Source organism: Zootoca vivipara, chromosome 5, assembly GCF_963506605.1.
Source record: "Zootoca vivipara chromosome 5, rZooViv1.1, whole genome shotgun sequence".
In the NCBI taxonomy this organism is placed as follows: domain Eukaryota; kingdom Metazoa; phylum Chordata; class Lepidosauria; order Squamata; family Lacertidae; genus Zootoca; species Zootoca vivipara.
The window spans coordinates 72670587-72687289 of NC_083280.1; the positions used below are offsets into that span (position 1 = coordinate 72670587).

General features: G+C 40.4%; 1 protein-coding gene across 2 annotated transcripts in view; it reads left to right on the forward strand.

Moving 5' to 3' along the window:
• Positions 1-16703, forward strand: part of CTNNA3 (catenin alpha 3) — a 550231-nt gene that overhangs the window by 367585 nt on the left and 165943 nt on the right. Inside the window, exon 11 of one of the 2 annotated variants that reach the window (XM_035137674.2) lies at positions 11774-11930. The exons of the other annotated variant lie outside the window; for it this stretch is intronic. Within the exon in view, the coding sequence (XP_034993565.2) occupies positions 11774-11930 (157 nt within the window). The remainder of the gene's footprint in view (positions 1-11773; positions 11931-16703) is intronic. 2 annotated transcript variants of the gene reach the window in all.

Consider the following 16703-nt stretch of genomic DNA (forward strand, 5'->3'; position numbering starts at 1 on the left):
GACGGCTGTACCCTGTAAGTAATTTGAGTAGTGTATGCCAGGTAAGACAAATGGGAGCCTAACATTGGCATAAAGCTAACAAAGCTGTCCAGCATCTGACTTGATTTAGTCTATTTTAGTCTATTTTTGCATTTGTAGGCAGGATTCCATCCTTCTGCATTGACACCATATGTTTCTGCTCCCTATCTCTTGTGCACATGCATTCTGTCCAACTTAGAAGTCTGAGCTGGAAAGTTTTGTTTCCAAATGTTACCTGGATATAAAGTGTTTTGTTGGCAGAAACTTCATTCACGTCAGCGAGGCTTCAAACTTGAACATTCCTTGAAGGGAATCAGGCTCTTCCTGTAGAGCACTTGGATTTTTGTTTTGCAGTCATTGTGAAATTATTATGAGTTGGATCGCAGCATGTTCTTCACAGATAGGCCCCATTGGAATCAATAGTGCTCAGGTTTGTTATTATTTCAATGCGGCCTAAGTGCAACCAACTTGTTCTGGATCCAGGCCAATGTAATAATGGGTTGTAAGCACTGTGATGTCTGAGTGACAAAAGACAAGGGGAGGAATTCAGCATTGGACTGTTACGATCCTTCCATCAATGTAAATATTTCTCCCAGCTGGGTGGAACAATTGCGTCTGTTCTCATGAGGTGTTCTGGGGGTTGTTCCAACCCCTCAGAGCTGATGGGGGGGGGGGAGTTGAGGACACAAGGAGAGGAAGTGAGCATATATATGCGCTAGCACAACTTGTTAGCTAGTGCAACTATTTAGTTGAATCTAGCCTATGCATAGCTGCCAAGTTTTCCCTTTTCTCGCGAGGAAGCCTATTCAGCATAATGGAATTTCCCTTTAAAAAAGGGAGAACTTGGCAGCTATGAGCCTATGGAATATTCCAGAATCGATCTGTTTCTTGTATACATCCTCTCACAGCATCTCCATTAGATACAGTATTGATTTGACTAAGGCATTTTATTAAACTGTTTTTATAAGCAAACTAAATGAGGTTGGGCACATGAGGCTTCAGAATTAGGGCTGTCCTACTAATTCTGGGTGTCACTTAAGGGCAGTGAATTGTTCTTTATCACTGTTATATTTTACTGTCAAGAATGGGGAGAGATGCTTGTGTGATTTTCTGCCTTGGGTGTCAAAATAACTTGACTGATGGGAGAGGGGCATTTTTTATTCCAGCTCGATTAGAAAAATGTTTTGGGTTGGTTGGGTCAGAAATGGGTTTCAAGCTTTTCTGCATATTACAGCACTTGACAAATCAGTAGCAATAATACAGCAAAACAAAACAATTAACAAATCCAGCCAAGGACATTTTTATGCTAATCTTGACCAGTTGCTAATCTTCAACTGAAGGTATGAGTGCTTGTACTCACCTGGGATTATCACCAAATATGTCTTTGGGTACAGCTGTTGCAGTCCACTACTAACAATCAAAATAGAGGCAATACTTTCTGATCCTAACCACATGATAGGGATGCCATGTTTTAAAGAGCAAAAAAGAGGCACATTTGCCAACTTCTACTTTTAACTATGGATCTCTTTGACGACTCTTATTTTACATACTGATGAAAAAGAGGACGTGTCCTGGAAAAAGAGGATATATGGCAATCCTACCTTATCTAGAAGCCATGTGGCCATGTTGCATGAAGGAATGATGCAACCACCACCATTTCTGACCAGCTTTGAACTCCCAGTCAAATGGAATGGTTGTTCTTAGGGGGGAAATGCACATGTGATGGGACCACGAGCAATACTTAAACATGTAACCTCAGGCACCCACTTCTGAAGCACCTGCTTTTAGAAGTGGGTCATACAAAGGTCACTAATCTGTGGAATCACTCACATGGGATAAAAGAGAAGACTGAGCTTGATTACATCTTAGAAATGAGGTCGTGAGACATTCTATCTACCACTAACGGCACATTCGGGAGAGAGCCAATATGGTGTAGTGGGCTATAACACATAGTCCACTACCGGTATAATACATAGACTGTTGGGCTATGACCTGGGAGACCAGGGCTCAACTCTCTACACAACCATGAAGTTGACTTTGGCCCAGTTACAGTCTCTCAGCCTAACCTCACAAATTTGCTGTGAGAGAAAAAGGAAGGGAGTGAGGACCATGAATTTTATTACTTCAGCTTCTTGGATGAAAGGTGGGATATAAATGGAATAATAAATACAAATTTAAACCTTTCTTGTCGAACCCTCTCAGACGTTTTATTGCACAGATGTATTACACCTCCCACTCTCTGCCTGTTTCATAAAACCCCTATAACCTTTTCTATCTCTTCTATTTCCAGGCATATTTAAGTTTCTGTTAAATTTCATTACATCCTCTTCCTTGCCTCTTTTGATATCCAGATAAGGAGATCTTTTGCTTTGCTTTGCTTGCCAGCTGTGGGCAAAGAACCATCCTCTTCTTCCCTCCCCTTTCTCACTCAGGGAGGGGTTGGCATGGAGGCTTCTTCTCTGTCCCTCAGGCTAGATTAGCAGAGTGACTCCACTGCCGCTGTATCACTTTCTTCATCCTGGCTGCCAAAGCACTCCTCAGCAAACAGCTTGGCTGCAGGGCCTATGCTCTGGCAGCAGCGTCTAGAATTAATTTCCACATTGGAAGGAGTTCATCAATCTCATATCTTAAAAAAGAAATCCTAATGTGTTGAAGAATTGGCCACAAACACCCTTCTGGTCATTTTTAAAAATTTTATTTGGTTTTTTTTAAAATCCAGTTTGCTGGATTCTCTGTTGCTTAGAGAAATTGATTTTGAGAATTACTTGATGGCGTCACTTGGTTATCTCCAATAAAGGTAACCTAATGAGATATTTAAACATGTTGTCTTTAAACATATTGTAGAGGTGTGCATTGGCTATCTGTGGAGAGGCTGAATAATGAGGTGATTCAGGAATCTTCCCTCCCTCTCAAATTTAAGCTCAATGTCATTTACCCAGCCTCCAGTTGGATTAAGGCCCCCATTGTTGCTGTTTTGCCTCTGAACATTTCGGTATCATACAGCTCCATCTTTTTGTATACCTCTATATTTTTGTATATTTCTATGTTTCTCTAGGTCCACTGGCTTTGCAAGAAAGAAGGCTATCCAAAATCTTGCCTGTGGAACATTGAAGAAATCTGTTTTCTTTTCCTTGTTATTTTGTGAAAGTGCAACAACAGAGGGCTTAAAAAAGAAAAGTTAAAAGCCTTGTTCAAGTTTTGTTTTTGAATCCTACTTTTTGGCTTTAACAAAAAACAAATAAACAGAGTCTTTCAGAACTCCACAGGCAGCAGTCTAGGCAGCCTCACGTTGTATGATCTGTAAGGCCTATACTGTACTGGAGGATCATGTTGAAGGACCAAAAAAACTAGAAAGTTTTTTAGAATAAGCAAGAATGCACAACACTTGGACATCTCTTAATTATTTCAAGATAAGAAAGAGCAGTAGTTAGTCCCCTAGCCCGCCCGCCCAAATATGAAACTGATATGGAAATTGGCCATTTCGTTGAACTAATAAAGGTATTACAAAAAAAACCTTAATTATCTGGTATTGTGAAACAAAGAGGTTCAACTTTAAATAAAATGTAAATATTTGATAATTTGATTATGGTTTATACTGTCCTTGTTCAAAGGGGCTCAGGATGGTTAACATAGTTCCTTCTACCATATTGTTTTCACAATAATCATGTAAGGTAGGTTAGACTGAATGACAAGTCTAGCATCCCCCATTGAGCCTCATGACTGAGTGAGGATTCTCCCTGGTCCTAGTGCAACGCTCTAGCCCAGGCATAGGCAACCTTGGCTCTCCAGATGTTTTGGAACTACAACTCCCATGATCCCTAGCTAACAAGGCCAGTGGTCAGGGATCATGGGAGTTGTAGTTCCAAAATATCTGGAGAGCCAAGGTTGCCTATGCCTGCTCTAGCCAATAGGCAGTGCATTTCGCCTCTAATTACTCATTGTTTTGGACTATCCTGATGTTACAGAAGGTAGCCAATGAGAATAGCTTTACTATGCTGGTTTTCCCAGACTGCTGCAAGGATAGAGACCAGCCAAATATTTGGTCACATGAAAGGCAGTCAATTAATCTGGAGATTGGCATGATGAAAGCTGTCAGATTTGGAAGCAGTGACTTTGTGGCACAGCTGGGGGGGACGGACCAGTGGATTATACAATCTTAGTTTAGTGATACTCTTCCTCTGCCCCAGATAAACTTGGATTGTGACACAGGTTGGCTAGATCCTGCTCAGCAGGTATCAAAACTGCATTAAGAGCGTGGGCAGCCATATTGGAATCAGACACAGACCTCCTCAGAAAACTGGAGCTACATCACTGAATGATCTTGACCTAATATAATAGCTCATGCATGCATGCACCCTGTAAAGCAGATCAGTGGGAGCTGGCACAGTGTCAGAAAGAAGATTCTAATTTGCCTAATTATTGCAAGAATAAGGCTGAATTCGAGGCAGGAGGTTGATGTGATTTAATCGATATGGAACATATGGAATACTATTTGCAAAATCTGCCAAAAACAGCCTAATTAGCCACTAATGGATTTCCCTTCTTTGGTCCTACAGTATACCAATCCTAACCCTATGGCCACATCACAAATGACAAATTTATTTCACTTTCTTCCATGCCAGATGATGATCTGCATTCTAAAGGTCCAGTTTGTGTTGTGTTGCTTTTATTTGAATACCACAAAAAGATGCAAAATGTTCATTTGAATATTTTGCACAGACTACATACCTTTATCATTGAATGCTTGATTTTCTTCAGCACAATATGAAGGGGCAACTGTGTAACATTGCAAATGCAAAACAGGAAAGAGATGTGCAGCCTCAATTGATATATGTTTACTCAGAAGTAAATCCCACTGAATTAAATGGGATTATAGGATTACAGTAAGGGTTATAGGATTGTGGTATAAGGAAATGCATTTGAGGCATATCATTCCAGGAGACAATACTAGGATTGATAGTTAAAAGAGAGATGTTTATTGACTAAAAAGAAATAGGTTATTGGATTGTTTACCGAATATCAATACAAAGGAGATGCACAAGGTGGTGTTCCAGGCAATAATAAGATCTGCATTATGAAGGCTTTGGTTCTGTGAACACTAGGGAATTAGCCCCACTGAACACAATGACATGCATTTTTTTGAGTAAACATTTGTAAGATTGCACAGTAGCGCAGAAGTATAAACAAAATGCAAGTTGATAAGCCAAATGCTCATGGTGTATTTTAGGCTGAAACAGCCAATACAGGACTGAACCTGACTCCAGGGTCACAGCTGTGGAATTCCGGTTCCAAGAGCATCATAAGCAACTCCTGCAAACTCCTAGTCAGCCCTGGGCTAACAGTTGTGCCTTTGTCTTCATTGCATATGTATCTCTCAAGTGGGATATTGAATGTGATGAACCAAGATTGCCCTAGGCAAATTATATAACATATACTAGCAAGCTACCGTAGCCTGTCCTTTCACTTTATGTGCAAGTAGGTTGCTAAATTGTTCACCAAGGAAATACGAAATGTTTTTTTAAATAAGGAGTTTTGTGTACAGGTTGGCTAAGGAGCCTCACAGTCCGTTATTTCAAAACCAGTTAAGTGGATCAAGAATGCAAGTGTTTTGGAAATCTCCTCCTGACGCTACAGGGAAAATAGCATTTTTCATTCCTCTCCCACCCCCTCCACCCGCTCTCACTCTCTCTTTATTTGCAAACAAATTTCTAGATTTCTAGAATATGGATTCCAGTGTTTCCCTGAAAAAGCCCAAGCTCTCCAAACCTCTTCCAAAAGCCACTCATTATTTCACAACAACCTTGTTGTGTGCTGTTGCCCCTCACTCAAGAGTGTATGGATCAGTGTGGTCTCCCTAAAAGTCTTGGTAACCCACTGCTGCTCCATGATCTATCATTTGCAAGTCACTCTAGTGCATAGATGGGGAACTTGTGGCCCTCCAGATGTTGCTAGATTACTCATCCATATGCTGTTCTGGCTCTAGCGCAATGCTAAACACAATTTACACCAATGGTTCTGTCCGGTTGTGACTTAAGTAGCTTTGTATCCTTGAAGCCAATCTAGCCCTAGCATCTTGTTCTCACAGTGGCCAGCCAGATGCCTATGTGAAACCCATGCCTAGTAGCTGTTATTCAGAGGCATACTACCTCCAACAGTGGAGGCAGCACAGCCATTATGGCCAGTAGCCAGTTTCTGGCAGACGCCTTCTGTTTGAGATGATTGCAGGACAGGCTGAAACAAATTTTATCCCACTGTGCAGATGCTGCAGTGGGGAAAGAAACTAGTACTATACACTGTTCAAGGCTTGGAAGCCTTACAGAAGTGAGGATGGGAGAGGCTAACAATTCTAGTGACATGCCTTGATAGAGCTGGACAGGGTGAAGCAATACATGAAGGCATATAGCTCAGCTGGTTAAAGCATGGTACTGTTAATGCCAAGGTTGCAGGTTTGATCCCCGTATGGGACAACGGCATATTCTTGCATTGCAGGAGGTTGGACTGGATGATCCTCATGGTCCCTTCCAACTCTACAGTTCTATGATCTTTCTAAGAACTGGTATCTGGTTGGTGCAGCAAGTGATGTTGCTAGTGAGGAGGAAGGTGCCATTTAAACTTGACTTGTTTGAGGGAAAACAGGAAACAAAAATTTGCTTTTTCATTCTCTTACCAAAAGAAGCAGCAGAGAGCTCATGCTATGATTATTTAAAGTAGAGATGGGGAACCTGTACTCCCCTAAATATTGTTGAACTCCATATCCTGTCAGCAACATGCAACATGGCCAATGGACAGGGATGATGAGAGCTGAGGCCAAGTAACATATGTAGGGCTACAGGATACGTGCACGCACACACACACACACACACACACACACTTTACAACTTTATCAGTGAACAAGGATTTAAGCCTAAATTTGCCTGATCCAAATCTGATGCATCCTCCACATTTCCTTAATGGAATGTCATGTTATTTCTGAAAAATTAGAACAGAAAACTGTGTCAGAAAAGGTACCTGGGCATTTTATTCCTTGGCAGTATTGTTCCTAAAGGGACTACTCTGCTTTGCTACCTGGCATAACCATAAATGTAAGAAATAATTCAGCCATTTTGAGCAAGCAGCATGTTTCTCTTCATATAAATTGTAACTGGAGGCAATTTCATGTTATGTTATTATAAATGCTGAGAAACTGAAACACACTTCAGATGTAATTTGACCCAAAGTGCACAGAGAGATAGAATAGCATCAGTTGCCTCTCTTGGCCAGAGTCCATTCCTACCTCCTAAAGTGTGAGCAACAAGCATTTCCTTCCATGGAAACAAAGCATTGTGACAAGTTTCACCCCCAGCTTCATATCCTTATATATTTATTTTGTTTAAAGGAGAACCAGAGTGATGTAATTGTTAAAGGGTAAGACATGGACCCGTGAGACCAGGGTCCACATTCCTATTCAGCCATGAAGCTCACTGGGGGATTGGGGGCCTGTCACCAGCTCCCAGAGTAACCTACCCCATAGGGTTGCTGTGAAGATAAATAAGGAAAGAGGGAGTGTCATGTTTTCCACCTTGGGTTCCTTGGGGGGAAAGTGGGATATGAACGTAATAAATAAGTAAGAGTGTTTCTGAACCACATTTGGTTGTATTCAATGTAGTGCTAAGGCGAATGCTTTGTCATTACAAGGATTTCTCCTGGTGCAACAGAATGTTCTCCCCCCTCTCCTCCCCCAAATTGTTTCTAGGTTTTTCCCCAACCCTCTTGAGCAGATTTGGGGCTGGTGCAGAAGGTTCTCCCCCTCTCCTCCCCACACTCCCCTAAATTGTTTCTAGGTTTCCTCCCAGGTTTGGGGCTGGTGCAGGGCACACATGGGGAGTGAAGAGAGGAGGAAATCCCCTTGCGCTGGTGTAGACAGTTAGTTGACATTAATGTTAAAAAATTCTTAAGAGGTGTACAGAAATACAACATGAAAACAGGAACATATTTATCATAAAAACAAATGTACAACATAAACCCAGTAAAACAGCATTTTAATTAACATTATAATTATGCATTAAATTATTCTTTTTAAAAAAACAACAACAACAATGTACTGCTGTATTCAGTGTCCTCCCAGGAGCAGGTTCTCATGCAGTGCAAGCCCTGCAATAGGAAAGAGTGGCAGAAAAGTATTCTGCATCTCGCCCTTTGGATTTCAGCCCTCAGTTTTAGGGGTTTGCTTCGTTTTTTGTTTTTAATCTTCAGAGAAACCACTTTAATGAAAACTAAAAGAAGTGGATGGCATTAGGTCTGATGAAGAGACAGGTTGCCTGTACCTGTTTTAATTATGAAAAAGGTGTGTTGGCCCAGGGACATATTTAATTTGAAGGGGGAGATAGATGGTGGCTAAGGCTGGCATTAGCTTGCCGTGTTCTTCTGTACCTGCCATGCCTACTATGATGCATTTTTCAAAGTGTGTATAGAATGTCAAAGACAAATTTCCAACAGGTGGATACGCTAAGTATGTGTCTCTGTAAGGATGCCCCCCTAATAATATCTTAAATCTTCTGGTTTGATGTTTTGCTGCAAAGAACCATATTATATTGCTTTCAGCAGCACTGGTGCATTGTACTGGAAGTTTAAATCGCCTCTTCAGAGATATCACCCTAGTGTTTTTGTTTAAGGGGCTTCAGTGACAGTGGAATTATTTCAAAGAGTGAAATGCTGAACTGGCAAAAACAAAGGATGCTATTCTATTAGTTAATGCTTATATAACTTTGAATTATTCATATGCTAAGATGAAAAAATAACATTTATTTACATGGTGCAGGACTGCAGTGTATGAGCACAATTTAGCCCTTAATTAGGAAGCTAAACAATAAAAATGAGTTTTGTTTTCATTGTTGAATTGACTCCGTATAAAGAGGACACAAACCATGTAGAGTTTGGATTTTACATTGGCCTCAAAACTGCCTTCCATGAGGCTGAGATGCAAAACTGTCTGGCAATGTAAGACAGAGGGAATGGGGAAAGCATGGCAATTCGTATCCCTTTATGCCATATGGTCAATTTATGTCTCTCTTTGTCCAGGGGCTGTATACCCCTGAATCCTGTTTGGGTCAGACACTGGAGGGGTCTTGCCTTTGTGTCTTAAGAACATTCCAGGGGCACCTGGAAAAGAATATGCTGGGACAAACGCATGCATTGCAGGAGGTTGGACTAGATGACCCTTGGAGCCCTTCCAACTCTGAAATTTTATGATTTTAGGATTCTAACTGGCATTGCAAACACATCAGGCAGCAAAGTGAAATTGAACAATTCTATGAAGACTTACAACACCTTCTAGAAATGACACCAAAGAAGAATGTTCTTCTCATTATAGGGAATTGGAATGCTAAAGTAGGGAATCAAGAGATAAAAAGAACAACTGGCAAGTTTGGCCTTGGAGTTCAAAATGAAGCAGGGCAAAGGCTAATAGAGTTCTGTCAAGAGAACAAGCTGGTCATCACAAACACTCTTTTCCAACAACACAAGAGACGACTCTACACATGGACATCAGCAGATGGGCAGCATCAAAACCAGATTGATTATATTATCTGCAGTCAAAGATGGAGAAGCTCTATACAGTCAGCAAAAACAAGACCTGTTCAATTTCACTTTCTTCAGCACTGGTAGCATAAACTTGGATTACTGTGATGTTAAAAGATCTGCCTTGGATTCGTATCGAGATCATTCTATCATTTTTGAGATTACATCCCAGTACAGCTTTTGCCACTCTTTGTTGACTATGCGGGTCACTCCATTTCTTTTACGGGATTCTTGCCCACAGTAGTAGATATGATAGTCATCCAAACTGAATTCGCCCATTCCCGTCCATATTAGTTCACTGATGCCCAGGATGTCAATATTTATTCTTGCCATCTCATTTTTGACCACGTCTAGCTTACCAAGGTTCATGGTTCTTACATTCCAGGTTCCTATGCAATATTTTTCTTTATAGCATTGGACTTTCCTTTCACTTCCAGGCATATCCGCAACTGAGCGACCTTTCGGCTTTGGCCCAGCGGCTTCATCAGCTCTGAATCTACTTGTACTTGTCCTCCGCTCTTCCTCAGTAGCATGTTGGACGCCTTCTGACCTGAGGGGCTCATCTTCCAGCGTCATAACTTTTATATGCCTGTTGTCTTTGTCCATGGAGTTTTCTTGGCAGGGATACCGGAGTGGCTTGCCAGTTCCTTCTCCAGGTGGATCACATTTAGTCAAAACTCTCCACTATGATCTGTCCATCTTGGGTCGCCCTTCACGGCATAGCATAGCTTCTCTGAATTATTCAAGCCCCTTCGCCACGACAAGGCAGTGATCCATGAAGGAGAAGGGTATTTTAGCTGCCTTCAAATCTCAGGCTTTCCCAACACTTGGAGTACCTTCTTTTATATATTCAGGGCCATATGAGATTTCTTTTTGTGTTATATATTTGGTTAATAATGTGAATCATAAATGCCTGTGTAATGCAGAATATGGTTTAGTAGCTTTTAATTTTTGACCATTTTTCTTTATTATTTGTTCTGTTTGTCAAAGCCAGCTTTAGTATGAAAAAAACAAACCTCTATTAGAAACGCAAGATTTACCTTCAAACCTAATAGCTTTTTGAAACTGATTTAGATTTCTGTGTTTTAATGAACTGTTAACTTGAAAAGTATCTGAATAATGGATATTCCCTAAAAGAAAATGTCTTTGTTTTGAGGACTGATGTCTTGGTATATTTTAAAGCTGGAAGCAATTTAATGCAATGAAGATTCAGGGAGCTTTCCTTACTCAACAAGAAAACATTTCTACATAGAATTTTAAAAAAGATGTGCAAAACTACATGTTTGATTTAGCTGTTACATTTAACTTTCCACCCTTTCCTTAGGTCATGCCTCATGTTGGCACGTAATGTGTCTATGTCATACGATTTATGAATTGAAAATACAGTACCCTACCTCCCCCTTTTAAAATTGGACTTATAAAACAAGGATGGTTTCCAGTATGATCCCAGTCTTTATTTATCACTTCTCTTAAAATTATTAGGCATTATTTTATTCTTTAAAAGATAGCCATTACAGGTACCCTGACCTAATTAAAATTTTGTAATTATTTTTATCTGTGCCTGCTCTACAGGAAGTATCTGGTGCTCAGAGGCTCTGTTGACACCAAACAGACTATTCATCTTCTTAAAATTATTTAAATAATTGACTCTTCCACATACAAATAAAAACCACAAGTGTTTTCTTGCAGTCAGTTTGAAGATTTGAAGGTGAAACAGAAAGCAGGGGGACAAGTTAGTAGCCTGAAAGCCTAATATGTGCATGAACTACAAATTTCTTAGGCTGAGCTGTATAGGACAAGGCAGAATGGTTTGGGCCCCTTTTGTCACCTGACTGCTGCTGACCTAGTAGCTGCAACACCCCTTTCTGGCCATGCATGATGGTGGCGCTGCAAAAGATGAGCAGCTAAGTATCCCTGGTCCCCTAACCATCTACCATGGTCGTGAGTGCAAAGGATATGATGCTTGTGTCTATCTGCTAGTCTTCCATTTGAGACCCTCTGACACTGTTTCCTGTCTCACTGTAACATAATTTGAAACCATCAGGAAGGTTAGCATATGCACAATATTGCTATGTGGTGTGAAAACTGAGGTGCCAGTGTTTGTGTTGTAGAGCCTGGAAAACTGAAACGTAGTTAAATACTTTTCTGCCTGATTTTAGGGTATTTTACAAAGAAAAGTGTGCATTTTCTTTTCCTGTAGGTTATCAACGCTGCTTTAGCTCTTGCGGCCAAACCCAAAAGCCAGGTGGTGAGGAACAACATGGAAATGTATAAAAACACATGGGAGAACCACATACATGTGCTCACTGAAGCTGTGGATGACATTACAAGCATTGATGACTTTCTTGCTGTATCAGGTGTGCTGCTTTTGATTTCATCTTTTCCCTTTGAGATACCTTTCCCTCTCCCTCTTTTTTTTTTAATGATTATCTGAGAAACGACACAATCCCTTAGGAAGCTGCATTATATCATCCAGCCTCCAGTATCTAGCCAGGTGTGAAATTAGTGTGAGGGAAAGTGAATATGAAGACAGAGGAATGCAATTGCTGCCAGACCCTGTAGGAGTTTGCAAAAGACAGCAGAGGCTCGTTGCTCCCTTCACCTCATCCTCTGCTACAGCAAAAACACTGTATAGCTTGAAGCATGCAACCCACCAGTGGGATAGCCTTCAATGAAAATTAGTAGCATTTCTAGGCAGGCTTTGAAAGGTTCACATTTTACTCCTACTAAGATAAAAAGATAATTAGTGGACCCAACTCACACTTGGGTTTTCAGGGGAAAGTAATTATAATTGTATGTGACTGAAAAGATGTTCTGAAATGCTTACTTGGCCATAAGGCACATCTAGCAGCAAAGGGGTGTAGCATGTTTCACAAACATCAATAGAAACTGCTGAAATAATATCTAAGAACAGCAAGGTTGAGAAGAAACCATTAATATTCAGGACAAATTCAGGGAGTCAAGACACTCCAGCCAATTTGGGAATTAATGGCTGGGTTCACCCATGGCTTCCCATGTCAATTACACACTTCATGGTGCTCAGGAGCACCAACCCCTGGGCTTAGCGCTGTGAATCGAATCTTCAATGTGAACTTGGGCCATAGCTGCCAAGTTTTCCCTTTTCTCACGAGGAAGCCTATTCAGCATAAGGGAATTTCCCTTAAAAAAAGGGATAACTTGGCAGCTATGACGGGCTCTGACACATAAATGCCCACATGAGATCCCATTTTTGGGATCTTTCACAGTCATAAAAAGATGTTGAATGATGCCATGTTTAAGGAAGGGTTGTGTGTCATGGTTGGGAAATCAAACAGATACAAGTTGGTAGAAATATTTCAGTTCTCACTGAAGCCTTTTTAGAACCATTGTCATTTCTGACATCAGATTCAAAAATGGCTTTGAATTTTGGACCTCTTTTTTCCTTGTGGATTTGTTGTTTGTCCTTCGGCACAGATTTGTCTTTGAAAAAAGCTGTTTGTACAATCTGAGCTGGCTTCTAATTATCAGGTGTGCTAGGCTTGTGTAGCTGTCAGACGTTGGTGGTGGGGGGGTTGTGTGTGGAAGCTCTGTGTGTGAAGTCTGGTATATGCTCTGGAGAGGATTGATATATTTGAATGCCAGAAAGATTTTCCCTTGTCCTATGTCAATGACTAGTAACCCTGGGAATGTCCCCCATTCCTCACTATTCTATCTATCTATCTATCTATCTATCTATCTATCTATCTATCTATCTATCTATCTATCTATTCTATCTATCTATCTATCTATCTATCTATCTATCTATCTATCTATCTATATCTATCTATCTATCTATCTATCTATCTATCTATCTATCTATCTATCCATCCATCTAATGGGCTAATATGATTGTTTTGAGTATCTTGCTTACTCTGTCTAGCATCTTAAACTTTATCAGATCTTAACCTTTCTGATAAAGGGGCATTGTTTATTTTCTACATCAAAACTTCAGTTGCCTACAGTTAGAGACAATTGTGGGTTATATGACATTTGCACCCCACTTATATCAGTTGGTCCTTAAGCTGTTTTAATTGCTGATAAACTGATCTGTATCAGAAGCGGACATGTTTTCCAAAATGTACAAAGGATTTGGCAGTTGCATAAAAAGGCACACTGCTAATGTTGAGATCATTTGTGATCCATGTCACAATTGCCCCACTCTTCTCATTGTCACTGTAAAAATCAAGAAAGCCAGGCTAGATTGCCTCCATCACAGAAAAGTAACACATTACTTGGAAGTATTTTATTTGTCCCAATTCCTAAGATTTTTTTAAAGCAATTTTTGTGCCCTAATATTTTCTGTTATGCTGGCTGTTTTTCTTTGTCTTCAATAATTTTTATTTATTTTTATTTCTGCCATTTTTGAATCAGACAATATTCTCAGAAGTATTTTGCTTGTACATTATGGGCTTGCATATTTTAAATGGTGGAAAATATTGTGGTGAATATACCCTGTTTCAGCTATTGTTGCCAGATTTTCTTGGGATGAATCTCTTGTGGCATTATTTTCTGTTTTTACCCCCTAATTCCTTGTGTTTTATGTTTTCTGCATAATCTATCACTGCTATTCTTCCTTCATATTTAACTAGAAACCCTTGGTGGCATTCTGTTGTAACTGTGTTGACTTTGGGAAGCCAGTTTTTGAACAAGTCTTCCTTGTACCATTCATCATTAAACCCAATTAAATATTGTGAGGTTCACCATTCCCACAATCAGTCACAGACAGATTTGAGATGGGTTGAAAATTTAAAAAGAAAAGAAATCTATGACCAGTATGGTGCAGAGAGGCCTGCCATTTGTTCCATACTTTGCTGCAAAAACCGCTCTGCTCTTGGGTTTGAAATCATTCTAGCGTAGCTGTCAAGCACTCCTTTTCACACCAGCTTAGAGTATTCACCATTGTTTGTAATGTTATGAACCATGAGGGGAGACACTCCTCCCTTCTAAACTCAATAAATAAATGAATGCTAAAATTTAGCTAATATCTGGGATAGGAAGGGGGAAAATAAAAGCTGCAGGACTGTGCCAGGCAACGAATGCTTGGGTTAGCTTATGCAAATCAGCCTAGCTGGGCTAGCTAAGTGCAGAGACATTGAAGGTAAAGGTAAAGGACCCCTGGACGATTAAGTCCAGTGAAAGACGACTATGGGGTGCAGCGCTCATCTCGCTTCAGGAGAGGGAGCCTGTGTTTGTCCACAGACAGCTTTCCGGGTCATGTGGCCAGAATGACCAAACCGCTTCTGGTGCAGTGGAGACATTGAGTGACAATGGGGAACCATTAAGAGCCATTGGCAGTGCAAAAGAACTGTCCACCTCCACCCACCCCCTCACATTTTGGATTAGAGGTATACTGGTGTCAGAAGGGAAATAGACAGCTAAGTGATGGGCTGTAATGGAGTACAGATAAAGAGACATGACTGACAACCATGAGAGAAACAGAAGGAGTTTTGTGGCACGTACGGTAGTTCCTCAATGCCAGATCCTTCCGAAGATCTTGCTTATATATTTATACTGAGCACCCTTTTGCAGATGCGAAAGCTTTAAATACAAGCTAGGATGCTCTGGATTCTGTAAAGGGTACTGTATTGGATTCTACACTCTGTATGCTGATGCTGTGTGCATGGCATTTCGGATTGCTAACATTTCTGCCAGTCATATGGGGCACCTCAAGACTAGGGAAAAAAAGTAATTGCCACTTCATCCCCTTTAGCCTCTTCAGATACCTCTTGGGTCCCTATTAGTTTTCAAAGGCTATGCGCAACAGCACCTCTTGTATATTGAACTGGCATTAGATTTGTAGAGATAAATGGGTCATAAAGCCACCTTTGTGTCTCCTATTCCTTGAATATTATTTACCAGCAGCAAAAAAGAGGCCTTTATATGGAGTTTGGCTTTATGGTTTTATCTATAGTTACCGGTATCTAGCATTAAGTTGCAACTGGTTGAACAATAAATAAATGTATAATTAAAAGAGTTTACCAGCAATGGTGTTTGTGTGTGTGTGTGTGTACAGCCTGCACATGCACACACACATGCTATGGTATATTTTGAAATACTTCCTAAATTTAACAAATATACTGTGCCAAATTCACATTTTTTAAAGAGAGATATGCATATTAGTTTTGGAAAATGTATTCTAAAATAGTGTTCACTAGAAATGTATTGAGTGTAAATTCACTCTATCAGTCACATTCAGTGGTGGTTTTCTGCAGTCTTTCTTCAGCAATTAAGGAGGGGAAGCTAACTGGCTCTCTTATTCATCTTGTAATAATAATAATAATAATAATAATAATAATAATAATAATAATAATAATAATAATAATTTATTATTTATACCCCGCCCATCTGGCCGGGTTCCCCCAGCCACTTGTATTGAGTCTGATTCTGCTTTATTTTCTCAAAGAATGGCTCAACCTTTTAATGGTATTTCTGCAGAAAGCCCTCTCATTTTAGTGAGCAGCTGTGATGTTTCGTTAACTGTGCTCGCCCTGCTTTGAGCTAATTGTGATGAAATGCAACTACAAATTATCCAAATTGTCTTAAGGCACCCAGTAACTTGACTTGTGTGAAGCAACAAATGAGAAACAGCAACCATTCAGTTCCGGGTAACACAAATTTATGGGGCCTAGGAAGAGCACGAAGATATGCTGGTTTGGCTAAAAATTCCACACCATTTGTCACACCATGTGACTTGCTTCTTCCTGCTGGACAATAGGAGGGAGCTCCATTTTCAGGTTACTCTAAGCAACCCCCTGTTAATAGTGAACTCAAGTGGCAGAGTCAAACTAGATCAACTGAGAAACAAGGGGGATGAACAGGAGAGATCTGACCTTTGCAGAAGTACAAGAAAATATTTCAAAAATAAAATCTAAGGGCTCACCCCCCCCCGCCTCCCAATGAAATAATTCAATGAGGACCGAGAATACTCAGTAGCCACTAAATGTTGAGCGTTAGTAAGGAGGAACAGAGGCATACTCAGGTTCCCTTGTATCCTTTGCAAGGATCTATACTGGTGCCTCCAAAGCCATGGAAGTCAACAACCAAACTGGCAGGCGAGATAGGGCACCTGTGCCAGAAGCATGTCTCACTGGCACTCCTAGTTGGAGGAGGAA